The 17,613-nt window shown below is 37.1% G+C and overlaps 1 protein-coding gene across 1 annotated transcript; it reads left to right on the top strand.

The window, feature by feature from the left end:
* The first annotated feature begins 1,999 nt into the window (after positions 1-1,999).
* On the top strand, positions 2,000-2,761 carry LOC116625008 (keratin-associated protein 24-1). The gene has a single exon (XM_032393302.1). The coding sequence runs from the start codon at positions 2,000-2,002 to the stop codon at positions 2,759-2,761; it is 762 nt and encodes a 253-aa protein (XP_032249193.1).
* The last annotated feature ends 14,852 nt before the right edge of the window (positions 2,762-17,613 follow it).

The following is a 17,613-nucleotide window of genomic DNA, read 5'->3' as shown; positions in this document are numbered from 1 at the left end:
AAAGTATCTTGCTGTGAATATTGGTTATGCTATGTGATGTTCTACACAGTTTTGTTGGATTTACATTAGTGTGAATGATATTAATTTAAAATACCATTGAATGCTAAGTTGGAAGGGGAGTATGTGGGCTTAACAGCTGACTGACTTATTCTGTTTTCCCTCCCTCAAATCTACCTCAAGGAAGCCTAAAAATAACACTAGAGGTACCATAGACAAATGCAGAAATAAAGCTCCATCAACCTCTGAACTCTTCTATATATCACTAGGATTTAGTAACTCTGTAGAAAGTTGACCATCAACTGCCTTATATATTTTATTTCTTCTTCTTTCTGCCTCAGGACTGAACATTCCTGCACAAAATCCCAGGACACTCTGTAGCCAAACAATTTGCTGAAAATATGACTCCCTGATCCTGACCCTTTTCACTTGAGAGACACTTCACAAGACAGCAAAACGTGTTTAATAAAGAGTTGCTTACAGAATAAACCCATCACCTTACAGAATAAATACTAAAAGAAGCATGGAGAAAACTCAGATTGAGAAAAATGTTTGGAGAATAACTGTAGGTTTAAGTTGGTATGCATTTTAAAAATTTAGCTGAGAAGCAGAGAACAGGAAGAGAAATCTAATTGTCTTCTGTAAGGGCAGTGTCTTTTAAAAACTATCTTCATAGCTTATCTTACCTGAATAAGTTGGTACTGTCCTCTGTCTGAACTCATCACTGTTAATAAATGCATTCCCATTTCCAATTTAGTGTAGTCTGTAAGTTTGAATTATAGTTTATATTTTCAAGAACAAAATGTCAATTCTTCAGTTTGAATTAAAATTAAAAAAAATTTTCATCAGCTTTCACCATACGGAGCGAAAAGCGTTATTTAAGATGTACGGTATCAAAAACTAATGATTAATGTATGGTGATTAACATAACATAATAAAATAAAAAAATGTAAAAAAAAAAGATGTACAGTACCTATAGGAACTATATGTTATTCAAATAAATTTTTAAACATAGTTATTCTCTTTTGTGGGTATAGACAAAGAATAACTCTTCAACACCAGAATGAAATAAAGTCTGTGTGCAAAAAAAAAGCAAATCAAGAATAAATAAAACTTACATTGGGAGAAATGTAGAAAAATATTATACAGCTGGCAGGAATTGGGCTTTACAGATGAGACAATGGAATATATGATGTATAATCTCAGTCAATTAGGAAGGCACAATCTTGAGAAACTGGCCTTCTTTGATACTTCATATTGCAGAAACTCTTTAAGAAAGAAATCTCATAAAAGTCTTGGTTACTTAGCAACTACTGACCCATGAGTACAAGTTAGGTCACTAAATCTCATGTGGATTACTGTGAGTCTTACAGGGGGAATTTTCCAAATATGTCAGATGAGAAGTCATCACCAATACATGGCCTAGCACAGTTAAGAGCATAGTACATATTTTGGGGGAACAATTCTTTCTTTTAATAGTTCAATGCTTTACTCCCTCTTTTAAACAACAGTATTGAGACAGCCAAACTATTTGACTTAGTTCATAATATAGGATTAAGTCCTGCAGTGTTTTGCAGTAGTCAAAAGAATGGAAAAGTACAGGTTCGTTGTTTTGCTTGAATCCTTGTTAACTCTTTAATTACTATACTGCAGAAGCCCATAGACACGTGAACTCTTGTTAACCACTGATGGGCAGATGAGAGTTTGCTTATTAACGTTAAAATCACTATTCACTGAAGCTATGGTCTACAGATAATGGGTGATGGGTGATGCTCAAAGTGGCGATTAGAGATTCTTTGAAGAATCAAAATAAACTTATTTTTGTAGGAGTATGAAGATGTCAGCAGCTGTAGCTAAACAACGCACTAATAAGATGTTGTCATGTTGTTGTCCCAGGCGATGAGAAGGAAGAGAGTCTGGAGAGGCTGCAGACTATCCCCAGGAAAGATATAAAAAGTCCGTAAACCATAGTATCACCATACCTCCACGGCCATCACTGAACATGCAGTCAGGCTCCATGTCTCTTCTGGGCTGTTCTGGGGATTACAGTGGCACATCCTACAGAACTCACTGTTACATCCCAGTGACTCCTTCCGTTGCTCTTTGCTCCAGCGATGTAAGCCCTACCTTTGGGCTCTGCTTACCCAGTAGCTACCAAGGAAATCTCTGGCTCCTGCGTAACTGCCAAGGAACCTATGGTGAAGCACCAAGCTGCGGATCTCCTAGCTGTGAGCTCAAGACCTGCACCACAAGTTGCGACCCATCAAACTCCTGTGTGCCCTGCTACTCTCCAACAGTGGGCCAAGTCTGCAGTGCTTGTGAAACTACCAACATTGGACCCAATCCCAGCTGCAGCCCACGTACTCAGACCAAGGGGTATGTATCTTACTGCTACACACCCAGCCAAAGTCCAACTAAAGCCTGCCAGACCTTTAGCAATGGTTTCAAATGCTTTGGGCAGCTTAATTGCTTGTCCAATAGTTTCCGACCCCTAAACCACTGTAGACTGGGTAGTTTGGGGTATAGAGACTACCAAAATCTTGCCTTCATACCCAGTAGCTTCTCACCATCATGTCATATTGCCAGAAGCTGCCAATTCCAAGACTATTCAGTGAGAAATTGCCAATATCCACGTTATGGACCGACGAGCTGCCAACCGCTGAGATATTTTTCTAGAAACTTCCAGTCTCTGAGCTGCATTCCAAGTACCTTTCCTCCTCTGAGGTATTTATGCAGTGGTTGTAGACCTCTGAATTGCTATTGAGCAATTTATTGCATTTATAATTACTGGAAATTGTCCCAGGGCAGATTCTACAAAGTAGTCATCTTCTCTAATATTCGGCTCAATTACTTCATGTGTCTTAAGAATCTTGTTATATTAACCTCAAATACAACTCCAGGACTTACTAACCACAACCATGATCATTTGCTAGTTGTTTTTTTTTCTTTGTCACTCTGTTAACGTCCTTTGTGTTGAGGGCTTATCCTGAAGGTAGTATTGTTTCTGCAATTCACCACAATGGATACACTGAAGAGATCCCACATCAAATACAACCATCACCAGCTTTCTGATGTTGGCTGTCGCTGTCCCTTGTCTGCCACTGGGAGTATCCCCTACCTTCTTGATGAAGAAAAGCCTTTTTGGTTTGACTGATGATTCCAGCACATTCTTTCAGAATGTTTTGCTTTTTATCCATAGTCTTGTGGACTGCTTAACCAGCATCTTCCCAATGAGTTAAGGGATAACATTACCTTAAATATGCTCTGTTCAGCTATTGCATCCATCCCCTACTGACTGATTATCAGGATATGCAAGCAGCAGTGTTCAACTACAGCTTAAAATCAGAAGACCTGCAAATCTTCTCTTCCAAAGAAGCCCCAAAGCCCTCAGTTGGCTGGCCTTTGGCTTTTGTTCCCAATGCCTAGGGGAGAGCCTTGGGAGTAGCAGCAGCACAAGAAATATTTGTTAAAGGAATGACACACTACTCTTATAGACACTTCATGATTAGTGATGATCTATGTTTGTGATTCTGCTATAACCCTCTCTTGTTGAACTATTGCTTTCTGACTCTAGAAAAGGTTCTTGTTCATAGTTAATAAACAAATTTTTATTGGGAAATAATGTTTTGCATTATGCTTTATTTCATATTCACTAAAGTTTTATCAATGTTCTGGGCAATATGCATAGCTCTGTAGAAGTACTACTTTCCTATCATTTAGCTTAATAGCCTAATCAAAAATATAAAGAAGATAGAATATGAATTCCTAGGAGTTTCATTTGTTTTGTTTTGTTCTATTTTTAACACATTGAGTGGCATTTCCCTTAGAGTGTCTGTGATTGATATGTCTATAGAAAACCGGGAGAAAACATAAATCAATTTAGTACAAATTATATAAAGTAATAAATGTACATATATTTTCCTGCACAATGTGTATTTATTGGTTTTGTAGATAAAGTCTGGGCTTTGGAATAGATTTAATATTGAACCCTGAGAGAAATGATTTAACCTCTAAAAAGTTCTCCAAAAAGTGAAAATAAAATCATCCATCTCAGTGGTAAAAAGTAACATCTATCCTAAGAATTATGTAAATAAATAGCAAATCATGTTTAAAGTCAAATAAAATGGACTGTGGAGGTGGGTGTTAACCAGAGATTGGATGACTGGAAGAAGGTCATCAATATCAGGAGTCTAAAATTAAAACTCTTGAAGTATACAAAAGGGGCTACCATTTTACTTACTCAGTAGGGCTACTACATGTAAGAAAGACTTATAGAAGAAATATGAATGCATCACTTCTGCTTGAGCATGTCTGTGGACAATCAAGCCGCTCCTTTGTGAGTTCATTCTATTTTCAGAGAATACTATTTGTTGAAAATTTCTTCTTTATATTGACACAAATCAAATTGTTCTTAGCAACCATCCATTGACCATTTAGGACCAGTTTAATTCCTTTAACACTGAACAGGTGTTCAAGTATTTGAAAATAATTACTGTGTGTCCCAGCTGAGTATTCAGCTGTCCAAACTAAACATACAGTCTTTCTCTTTACAAACTTTAATAGAAAACCTATTCTTTGACACATCGGATGAGATTCTTCGGGGATATCAAGATTTATAGATCCTGTTCTCAAGAACTATTGAGGAGTAATATACTGAAACAAACATAATACTGCCTCAACCATTTTGAGTACAATATAAAATGAATCAGAGGGAAGACTCTAACAGGAGAATTAGAGAGTACTTGGTGGAAGAAATGGCATTGATACCTGAATGTGAATTGACTGGGGTATGGATATGCAGTGAGGGAGAAGGAGGGTGGGGGTAATAGATACATTTAAAAAGAGATATAGATTATTTTCACCCAAGGGAAGGATACATAAACTCATCAGTGGGGGAAAAAATGGGAGAAAATATAAGACATTTGTTTAAATAAGCAAACAAATAGTTATAAAATAAAAGATTTGTAAATGTGGCTACATCAAGATCAAAATCTCCTGATAACAGAAGACATTACAAAGAAATTAAAAATAAAGCAAAAGTGTGTGTGCAGGCTGAGAGGGAGCATGAGGACTTTCTGTACTTTCCACTAAATTTTCTGTAGACCTAAAGTCTAGCAAATAGTCCTAGTGGAAAATCAGCACATCTGGATCTATTATATGTCAATTATAACCAAATAATAATAATTAAAAAAAACCAGGCAAAAAAAAAATGACAAAAAAGCATGATTGAGACAAAACAGGTATAACATGCACCATAAAATTATTGTTTAGAATATTTAAGAACTACAAATAAAGAAAGAACAACCCAAGTGACTTAAAAAGAAATAAAGAATATGAGCAATTAGGAGCACTTGAGTCGCTCAGTCAGTTAAGCGTCTGCCTTCAGCTCAGGTCATGACCTCAGGGTCCTGGATTTGAGTCCCATGGCAAGCTCTCTGCTCAGCAGGGAGTCTGCTTCTCCCTCTCCCACTGCCCTCACCCCACGCTTGTGCTCTTTCTATCTCTCTCAAATAAATGAGTAAAATCTTTTTAAAACTATGAGCAATTACTCATAAAAGAAGTACAAGTCGTCAATAGACACATTGAAAAATGTTCCACCAAGTAGTAATTAGTAATTATAAATGCAAGATGTTATTTTTCATCATCCATTTGGCAAACATTTTAGTTATTTATGTCAACTTAACAACATATTCTTATAAACTGAAGGTGGTAGTAGAATTTTATAGAGCTGCTATCTATGTGAATATTTAAAATGCACACATTGTATGACCAGATACTTCCACTTCTTAATGTCTCCCCTACAGAAACATTCTTTTCAGTCTTACAATATTTATTTCAGCACTGCCTGGATACTGAAAAATTAGAAACAATGGAAAAGTCCATCAAAGGGAGACTACGAAATAAAATGTAATGTAGTTATACTAAATATATTTTATGAGAATTAAAAACAGTGGATTCATATTACATATAAACATATAGATCCATATGAATTGTATGATGAAAGACATATTACAAAATAAAAAAATAAGATTATAAAATATGATAAATAAAGTGTTACATTTTATATAATCTCACACATATCAATGAACATTTCTCAAAATTATTTATCATCTATCCATCTGTTTATCTATCTGAATAGAATAAAAAACTCTAGAAAAACACAACCTGGGATGCCTGGGTGGCTCAGCCAGTTAAGCGTCTGCCTCTGGCTCGGGTCATGATCTCAGGGTCCTGGGATCGAGCCCCACATCGGGCTCCCTGCTCAGTGGGGAGCCTGCTTCTCCCTCTCCCTCTGCCTGCCACTCCCCCTGCTTGTGCTCTCTCTCTCTCAAATAAATAAAATCTTAAAAAAAAAAAAGAAAAACACAATCTAAGTCATGTTAGCTCTGGGGGAGTTTTAGAAATGTTGGTTGGTGATTCTCAAAGTGATTTTTAGACTTAAGAGTCCTGCTTTGATTCCCTAAGTAATTAAAAAATAATTGGTCCCACTCTATGACTTTGTAGAGTATATAATCAACAATTTTCTATGCTACTGTTAATAAAGATATTATTGAATAGCAAAGAGAAGTAGGCATCAGTCCTCTATAGCACATTACCTTCTAGAAAACCATAGAATGTAAAGATTCACATATGTCTATGCAATTTCACTTAGGTATAAAATATGCCTATTAATTAACACACTATGTCCATAGTTCCAATGGCAGCTAATTTGTAGAATGCAATTGAGGTCTTTTTTTAAATTTGCACTTAAAAATAGACAAATTATTTCTTTTCTCATACAATTCACTGCACAGCTGACCAATACTTTCTGCTTCCCAAATAAAAGACCATCTATTTTTTGTTAAAAAAAAACCTACTTATAGATTTAAAATATTACTTTCTACAGTTATAAAAATTTTACAAATCCAAATATAAACGTTCAAGTCTTTTTTTATGCTTATCTCTCTTTCATACACAGCAGAGAAAGGAATACAATGAATTTGCATGTACATCTACTGTTCTAAATGCTATGAATCAAACAAAACTCTACCCGGGAATTTATTTAATGCTCAGTTGACTTAATGGATGATTAAAGTCTCTGGTTTAATATATATACTTTAAAGTGTTTGTTTAGATGACTAACAATTTGCTTTGTAACAAAGTTTTAAAGAGTTGATAAAGCTACTGTGCTTGGCATGCTATCAAAGGCCTAAATATAATTGCATAATTCTGCTGTTTGCTTCTGTCTGCTATCTTGAAACTGTATTATTAGCCAATATCTTTTTGAATCCTTCTTTTATCTACCATATTTTCTAATGGATAAGAAATAAATCTATATCATTTCTAAGCCCAGTGTAAACATTAATAGATTTTTAAACTTTTGTTCCATTGAGTTTCTCAATTGCATCTTTTTCTTTGAGTTCTGCATGAAATGCCTATTAGTGCTCTCAACATACAGTGGGTGTGCTACACACAATTTGTTTAAAAAAAATGGATCTCATCCACCAGGAGGCCCTTGATGAATTAGCAGTCTCACCTGACAGTTCAATTAACCATATTGTCACTCCCAGTATCACAGAGAATATCTCAAAACCATGTAACTCTATATTTATTCATAACCACCAACACTGTGCTAGTCATACTAAAATGTCCACCTATACTAGCACCTGCTGAAATTATAGTTTCTGGATTCACTTCAGAAGTGAATCAGAAGTGAAATGAATCCTTGATCAGATGTGCGTACCTGTTGTCTCAGAGCTAATAAAATTATTTCTTCAACTGTTCACTATGCTTATTGTGCTTGCTTTTTTGTCTGTTATTTTAATGTGACTGACAGGTGGGATCAGTAAATCACCAAGCTATGTATCTATAGTCAGGGCACTGACAGATGGTCAGAGAATGGAATCTCAGCTCCCACCATTGTTTTCTGTGCCTTACAGTCTGGACTCCTGAAAATTCTAGATTATTCTATTTTGACTGCTCTCCTTCCAAGATCTTAATACTTAAAGGAAATATTATTCAAAAATACAAAATAATTCTTTTAATTTTTTTTTTAGTTTTAAATTTTTTATTGTTATGTTAATCCCCATACATTACATCATTAGTTTTAGACATAGTGTTCCATGATTCATTGTTTGTGCATAACACCCAGTGCTCCATGCAGAACGTGCCCTCCTCAATACCCATCACCAGGCTAACCCATCCTCCCAACCCCCTCCCCTCTAGAACCCTCAGTTTGTTTTTCAGAGTCCATCATCTCTCATGGTTCTTCTCCCCCTCCGATTTCCCCCCCTTCATTCTTCCCCTCCTGCTACATTCTTCTTCCTCTTTTTTTCTTTCTTAACATATATTGCATTATTTGTTTCAGAGGTACAGATCTGAGATTCAACAGTCTTGCACAATTCACAGCGCTTACCAGAACACATACCCTCCCCAGTGTCCATCACCCAGTCACCCCATCCCTCCCACCCCACCCCCCACTCCAGCAACCCCCAGTTTGTTTCCTGAGATTAAGAAAATAATTCTTTTAATTTTTAAAAAAGTATATTACCTCTAAGTTTACATTTAGATTCTGATCTAAAAGAATGAAGTTGAAATTTCCTTAAAGAATAAAAATTCTAAAATTGGAATTATTTTCTTTCAAGAAATAAAGAACAAAGATTTTAAGTCCAGAATCCTTTTTTCAAGAAACAATTATGACAAAGATAATTATTATTGTCATTATCATTACTTTTTACTGTGAATCACTTCTCACCTAGAGTGCAGGCACTGAAAATGGTGTATTAAAAATCATACTACCCCAGGATTTGTTCTTTCTTATCAATATGTATCTACTCATAGTCATCTCTAGTAAGTAATAGGCTTTTTTGAGCTCTTTTCTCCAGGATTGGGGAATACATCGGATTTCTGATTTGCACTACACAAACTGGGTGCCATATGAATCTTGAGTCACTTTGAGGACCTTTTTTTTTTTTTTTTGCCAACTCACTCAAAGATACATACTAAGTGCTTCTTTGATCATGTATTTATTGTGTGTGACATCGTGACTCACATATCATGAATATATCATCGTGATTAGCAGAGGAGCTAGGGTTTTAATCCTGAATCTGCCACCTATAGGTTGTACAACTTAAGCTGTCTCTTAACCCTCTGGGCCTTTATGAAGTAAGGGGCTTTCTGACAATTAAGTGAAATAGTTTATAAAACACCTTGATTCAGTGCCTGGGAATAGTGCTCAACAAGTGGCAGGCATTTTTATTACGTAAACAAGCAAAGAGACCCTCAATCTTATCAAACAGCAGGTGTTTTTCTGCAGATGATGTGATCGAAAGCCAGAATCCAAAGTTCTAGAGCTAGTTACTTAGCTGGGAAGCTAGAACCAGAATCTAGGTTCCTTTTGTACTAGTCGAGCATATTAGCCAGGCAGTCTTTTCCTCACTAGATCCTATGAGGAATTAATTTTCCTTAAATACCTTTCTGACTACTCTTTAAATCCTTTCTCACTAGGCCTCTGGGGAGGTGCAATACCTTTAAGATTGATAAACATGGCAAGAATACTGAGCACATGCCTTTCAGCCCTGACCTCGTCTTCTTGGGAATTCTTCCTTCCTGCTTTCTCTACTGTGGGAAACTTCTCCCAGACTCATGCTGTCCTGATGTAAATACATTCTAGAGTTCAATGCCAGCAGTGTCATTTGTTTTAACAGACCTAATTCTACAACTTGGCCTCTGTCAATAATAAAGGTGATAAATATGTGTGTTCTCCGTCTATAATTTATTTCAATTTTTAAGTGTTCACAACCCACTTACTAACAAGGATTAGTTCTCAGAACCTCAATAGTGTTTTCTAAAATAAGTGACACAGCTTATCACTTAAGAGAAGATTATCAGTCACACAGACTTTAAAAAAGAGAAGATTATCTATACCCCAAGAAATGACTCATCAATGAAGATATGAACTATAGAATACAATGAGTATGCAATTATTCTGAACAGAGTTCATGGGGTAAAGTAAATCAGATGACAGTGCTGCGTTCCATTATGGCTTTTTTTTTTTTTTTCCCATTGTGGTTATCATACTTAAGAAGTGAATTGAACTTGAAATTGGAAAATATTTATTTGATAGAATACACACACGGCTTATATTTTTTTAGCCCAATGCTATGCGTAGAAGCATAGGTGACAGAACAGGAAATATATAAGAAAAGTATAAATCTTTTAGAACCAATAAAATTGTTATAAAACACCCAACATTGTCACTCCAAGATCAGATTGAGCCATTTACACTTCATTTGATGCCTTGAAGTGAGGAAACTACAGGAAAGATGCCAAGAACAACAAGTCTCCGGTGTATGTAACCTCTTACTCTAGGTTAGGACATTGTTCTGAGGTACTGAATCATATGAATTTACAATCCATAACACAGGGCAGGATAGTACATGGGAATGAGTCAAATGGGGTAATACCTAAAGAAGAAAAATATTTAAAAATTGGATTTCAAACAGAGTAAAACATTTGGAGAACTGTATAGAACTTAGAACTTATGTTAAAGAGAAAGGAAGGGAAGAGGATTGTTTAATTATTTTCCAGAAAACTTCCTCCCTGCACTTATATAATTATTAACCTGGGCATCCCAATAAGCTAGAGAGGCCTTCAAACTTGTGCTGATCCATCCCATCTTGACCGGGGTTTCCTTGCCTTGGTGGTTACAACTGACCCCCAGGATTCCATCTGCTGCAAGCTTATTAACGTGGGTCACAAATAAATTTGAATTCCTGTTAAAGCCAGTGGATTCTTTGACAATTATCCTGGAACCAGATAAAGGTAATAATTACACTAACTTTATGAATCATTGTGAATAAGTATGTATGTTTGTAGGTATGTGTGTATATATACACATCTATTTCTTTCTATAATGATTCTTAAACTGTGTATGTATCTGGAAGTCCTAGTTCTACATATTTTATAATATATATTTTGAAAATATATACTTAACCTCTTTGGTTTTAATTATCTGTTTAACACCTGGGTATAATAATCACAAGTGTATCTTCTCCATAGTTTAGGAAACTGCTGATAAAGAGGAAAGAACTTAGCCAGGATACATTTTTCCTTTTCTTCTTGTCTCTCTTGAAATATAGGTAATGGAGATTTTAAGCATAAGAGTACAATCCAGCCTGAGGCTTAGAACATCTACATTTCTCATTGCTTTCAGGTAAGATAGAATGCTATTATAAAATATTAATAGAAACATAATATAAAAGAGCAAGTATTCCACCAAACTGGCAGGACAGCTCTATTTGACAGAAATAGTTGTGGTGGTTTTCAAGGAAGCCATCTCTGTTCATTCTAGAAGAAGCATGAATTCATTAGTCCAAAAAGCTCCTTACCCACCTGAATGTGAAGCCTGCCAACTACAGCTGAGCAGTGGAACGGAAATTTATATACACAATTCCTGGGAGAAATAGTTCCAGGAAATAGCACTGGAAAAAAAAAAAAAGTATTTCCGGTAATGATAATTAAATCAGACACAAAACTAACCCAAATCTTTCTTCTCTGATCTAAATATGGGACTCAATTTCATTCTCTTGATTCCAAGGAATCCATGTTCTATGCTAATCAAGAGCATAAGCAGATCTCAACTCCAGAGTCACAGGCCCTTAAGATTTGTTTCCAGTGGTTGCAAAGAAGACTTCATGCCATCAATATCTGTTTACTCCAAGTTTCATAATTTTATTCCATATGTGAAAATTTGCAGATATTTGCCATTATTTCCTCATAAGAAACTAGAAAGGTCAAGGCAACGTATTCTAAAATAAGCTGTTAAGGATGCCTGGGTGGCTCAGTCAGTTAAGGGTCTCCCTTTGGCTCAGGTCACGATCCCAGGGTCCTAGGATCAAGTCCCGCATCGGGCCCCTTGCTTGGCAGGGAGCCTGCTTCTCCCTCTGCTTGCAGCTCCCCCTGCTTGTGCACTCTCATTCTCTCTCTCTTTGACAAATAAATAAATAAAACCTTTTAAAAAAACTAAAAATAAGTTGTTAAAGGCAAAGGGTTTTCATGATCACTGCCCAAAGGGGAGTGAGTGTCAATGAACAGCGGCTTTAGGGACAGTGTGTTGACTCCAAAATGTCTGCATCTGATCACAGGAGGGGCTTGATCCTTTTGGCCATCCTACCAGGGAACATGGAGCCAAAAAGCAATTCCAACAAAGTCATGTATGTCCAAGTCTTTGTGTGTGCATGTGTGTGTGTGTGTGTGTGTGTGTGTGTGTATGTCTTTAAAATACAAAGACAGTGAATTTTTTTAAGTGAACAGTCTTTCAACTTTTCTGTATAAACACTAACGGCCATTTGGATGGTTGCCTGGGAAAGCTTGCATGCTTGTGGGAAGTGGACACAGTCTGGCCTGTCACTGCAGCAAAGTTGGACAGATGGCTGGGGACGAGGGAAGCAGCACATGGTCATACAAGAGAACTGGGCTTGGAGTCAGGAGACCATTGTCCAGTTTGGATTTTGCCACTAAATAGTTGCGTGACTAAGATAAAAACACATTTTCTCTCTGGGCCTCAGTTTCCTTTCCAGTAAAATGAAAAGGTTGAATTTGATGACCCCATACATCTGTAAAATACGATGATTCTATCATTCGAGATATAATCTGTGTTAAAATTTTTATGGTGTTTGACTAGGCCTTCCTCCCCTCTGTGCCTTTCCCAAAGTGCTTATCAGGACCCAGCCAAGCCTAGCCAATGTCTGTTAATGATACAGGCATATTTTAATTACATGTGGCAAATAAACCATTAAATCATGAGAGATGCTTTTAGTTCTGGTACATTCTAATTATTAAATTGCCAAGAGTTACCAATGGGAAGCTTTACACCTAACCTACCTACTTCCTCAAGACACTGCCCTTCAGTTAATGCTAGTTTATGTTTGAAGGGAGGAGAACAGAGGATATACCCATAGGAGATCTGAATTTCCTCCATGAGCTAATTTTCTGAGAAGAAGCCACAAACTGCAATCATTTTAACTCAGAGACCCCACCCCTCTCATAAAACAGGTACACCTAGGTACACTAGTAAAACCTGCCTCAGGCCTCAGGCCAGATTGCTATAGCTTTTCACCGGACACCAGCTCCTGACATCTGACGAATCACATTTCTCAACTGAAAACACTAATGTCATTATAAGGTAATAATAAGGTACGCACTAATGTTGACCATTTAATCTCTACAACTTATTCACCCTTTAAAAGAGTAAAATAATAAAAAGTCTGACACATTTTTTTCAAGCAACATATTAACTCGGGTTTGGTCGGGCTGGGATCTGGACTTCTTCCAACAGTTGGTGAAAAAGATTACTAATTCATGCATTCTTTCCTCATGTGAAGATCCAGCAATATCATCTGCTTATTTTTGAAAGCATAAAATAAAAAGAAAACACAAAGAAAGGATAGGCAAGCTAATCAATACGATCACCCTACTTAGAAACTCAGGGGAACACCAAAGATGAAACGTTTATTGTAACCAGGCATCAGAATATAACCTGATCACAGGGGCAGATAGGGGAGCAGAGAAGATACCAGGATAGATTATCTTCGAGGAGTGCAATCTTTTACAGGCTAAGAAGCAGTGTGGAGAATTTTTACTTAGTTCCTTAAACTGTTGGGTGAGATTGGGTTGCTAAAGCACTCTAAGTAATGATAATTCAATGTAAAGTAGGAAAACCTAGTTTTTTTGTTGTTGTTGTTCGGTTGGTTTTTTGTTTGTTTGTTTGTTTTGTTTGTTTCTTTGTTTTTCCCCCCTCTCTTGCCCAGAGGTAACATTAGTTGTAAAATAATGTATCTGAGAAACAAGTTTTAATAGTGCGTGATTGCTATAAACTAATTTCTGAGCAACCAGGTCATATTGCCAAGATCCCCGCTTTTGACCCCTGCTCTAATTGCAGATACAGACAACGTAAAGTGAGTTGCTTGTTTCTCACGCATTTTACCTCTAGAAGTGTTGCTGCATACCACGCTGTGCACGTGATCAACTGATCTGATGAAGGGTCAATGCTGACGCGTTCTAGATCTCATTTGGATATTGAATTCATTGTGATCTATCAACTATAGACCCAGAATGGTTGGAGAATGACCATTTGGGAGTTTAACTTCTTTCCCTGAATGTGTAAAGTACGACTGCCATTCTGATGGCTGCTCAGGGTCCACTCAGAGAAATAGAAACCATGGTAATTGAATATAGAGAAAGGGTTAAACAAATATTAGGGAACTGAAAAGGCAAAGGGAAATGTCAAATTGACAGAGTGAGTAATAGGATTGGGGGACAAACAGAAGAAGTTGAGGTTGTCGGAACCTAGTAATCGTAGGTGACTGAGAGTCAGGTCTCTGAAGAGGGGCGCCGGTCCCCTGGTGGAGCTCGGAGGACCCTGGAGCCCAGAGCTGGACCTCTGAGGAGGGGGCGCTGCAAGCTTGTCTCTGGAGGAATGGGGAGGTGGGTTTCAGTGGGGTACTCTTGAATTCAGAGGGTGGGAGAAGAAGACTGGATTCAACTGCCATTTGCAGGGTGAGGTGCCAGGAACAGAAAGCCAAAACGGGAAGGAGCAGTCCCCTTTTTCCTTCGCGGACTTTGTTTCCCTCTAGCGTCCCCTTTGTTCCCCTCTAGCGTCCCCTAGCTCTAACAGGGAACAGTTGGCAGAGGAGAAACAGGGTTTTCAGAATCTCAGCAGGAGCATCTCAAAGCCCAGACTAGAATGGAAGATTTAAAGCTAAGAGATGATAGTTTAATAACCATCACAGACTGACTGTGCTTTTCTAAGTAAACTCTAAGTGCCTATGCTATATACTTGTCATTTTAGACTATCTGTAAAGTCGTAAGTACATGTAATATTGTATGTCTGGAAGATTTTTTTTTCCTTATAAAAGAAAATAGGCCTTTGCCATAACTCTGTCACCACCCCGTAGCTATGTCAGCAAAGAAACTCTTTTATGAGTTTCAGGATAGACATATATTATAATGAATCCCTCTCTAGTGAATTATAATATCATTTCCGTGTAAAAGAGGCCTGTTTCTAAAGCAAGAATGACCCATTATTAAAAACAAGCAAATAACACATAGGCAGTAAATCAACACTGTATGACCTGAAACTTGTGATTTTGTACAACTTTCCTGTCTTCTGAATCCCTCCTACATGTTTCTATAGGGCCTTAGACTTTTGTCATCATAGTAACTTATCTGGATTGATTTATTAGGGTTTCATGGTGGTCCAAATAATAGCATCCCTGTTCCTCAGTAACTTCTGAATCAATAGAAAAATAAGACAAAAAGATAAGCAAATGAGAGTAAACTGCCACATTTACTACTAAAATAATTACCCTTGGAGAAGGAGGCTTCTATCTGAAGGTAAGAGGTGTTCCTGATAGGAAGTACAAAGTTAAACAGACTGATGCCCCCATAACCAACAATGCTGGCTCACTGCAGGCCAAATCATATTTAGGAGGGAAGCCCCTGACAAGAATGAGAGAAGGTATAAGTAAAGTATGCCCATTTCCTTATCCAAACTCACTAATCAGACAAGAAAATTTCCCCCTCCATTTGCAAATGGAGCCCAGAAGCTCTTCCCCAGTGGAACTCCCACTATGTGGAAGTAAACACCAAAGTCATTTTCCACATTCTCTCATCACACTGGCCAGTGAGTTCTGTGGAGACCATGACAATATCTGTCTTGCTATCAAATCTTCAATGCCTAGGTCCATATTTGGCATTTAATAATAACTTAATAAGCATTGGTTTATTCTTAATTGATTAATTCTTAGATGGAAATTTATACATCGAAAACTTAAATTCAAACTCTGGTCTGATACTAACTAGCAGTGTTACTTTTGACAAGTCATTTGGCATCACCAGACCTCAATAACTCATCTGTCAGATGGAGTTAACACTAAATGGATTCTGGGATCCATTCCGGTTCCACAATTCTCGAGTCTTCTGTATGCTTCTCTAGCGTCGTGGAGAATCTAGGGCAGGTTTTGTAACCATGAAGCCTGTGGTATAAACAGATGCTAAAGTAAACATGTTTAGTGGGCGGCCAGAATCACATGGGCTGATTCTATGGGTAGGTTGTCCTTCATTTTCCATTCTCTTGGTATTTTATTCTTCCTGAAGATAGTACCAAAAGTTAGAAAACAGGACTATTATCCTAGTTCCTGCCTTCCACATGTCTTCTTTGTACTCTAATAAAATATTGGAAGCCCAGTAAGTATCTTGGTACAGCCATGCGATAATCAACATGGAATCCTATAAGTAAGTACGATTACCAAGGGAGATTGTTAGAGAAGGCTGTGAGGATTCGCAGAAATGGCATAAAAAAAGACAGAACATCTGAGCTCCACCCAAACCTTGCTACCAACTCTCTGTGGGAATTTATGGAAGTCATAAACTCTCAGACCCAGGTTTCTCATTTATAAAATAAGAGGCTAGAGTACAATCTCCATTCTCTTTTAAAACCAACATTCAATATTCAGGTTAATGCTCTGAAGAATTCAGTGTATTTGTATACCTAAAGATTTGCTAGCAGAATACACAAAAAATCAACTCCCAGTGAAACCTAAAAACAATGGTACTTTTGGTTTTTTGTTTTTGTCTATCTTATCAGATAGACGACCAAAAGTACCATTGTTTTTAGGTTTCACTGGGAGTTAAATTTATAGAGAGCCATTTTAAGGGCAATTTGACATTAACTGCTAAAATTTAGACTGCGTAGACCCTTTGGATCAGGTACAATACAGAGTGGTAGTCAAAGCACAGTCTTTGGAACTGAACTGTCTGGGCTTGGATTGTAATTTTTTCAATTTGGCTTTGGACAATTGATTTTGCCTCTTCATGGTCAGTTTATTGGTATATAATGAAGAATATAATAATAGGGATTATGATGATATCTACTCCATTGAGTGATTGAAAGGGCGAAGTGAGTCAATACACATGTTTTTAAAAACTTATAAATGTACCAGGCATAGAGTAGCCACTTAGTAAATGTTAGTTGCTACTATTATATCTATTATTATTACTATTATTATTATTACTGTTATTGATGAATATGTGAACATGTTCACGGAATACATGTTTAAGGATTTTCATTCAATATAGCCTTTAGGGACGCCTGGATGGCTCAGTCGGTTAAGCGTCTGCCTTCGGTTCAGGTCATGATCCTGGGGTCCTGGGATTGAGCCCCACATCGGGCTCCCTGCTCGGTGGGGAGCCTGCTTCTCCCTCTGCCTTCCACTCTCCCTGCTTGTGTGTGCTCTCTCTCTGACAAATAAATAAAAAAAAAAAAATCTAAAAAAAATATAGCCTTTAAGGAAAATAGTAAGAAATCAGCTAATAGATTAATTTGCATTAAGAGTGGAATTAAAATAGGAGAGTAAGAGAGGATAGATAACAAATATGTGATGTTAACTCTCACAAAGCCATCCAGGGGGCATAACTGGAGAGAGAAAGGGATGAGGGTATCACTGAGAAATTTATGTAGAAACTCTGAGAAATACTTGGGGAATAAGAAGATAATTCTGTCCATGTGTAGGAAAATGACAATTTAGAGCAGAATGTTGGGTACCAAAAATAGAGAGAAAGGTCATGGGACATTGA

Source organism: Phoca vitulina, unplaced genomic scaffold (assembly GCF_004348235.1).
Source record: "Phoca vitulina isolate PV1807 unplaced genomic scaffold, GSC_HSeal_1.0 scaffold72, whole genome shotgun sequence".
Classification (NCBI taxonomy): domain Eukaryota; kingdom Metazoa; phylum Chordata; class Mammalia; order Carnivora; family Phocidae; genus Phoca; species Phoca vitulina.
This window is presented reverse-complemented; position numbering and strand designations above follow the sequence as displayed.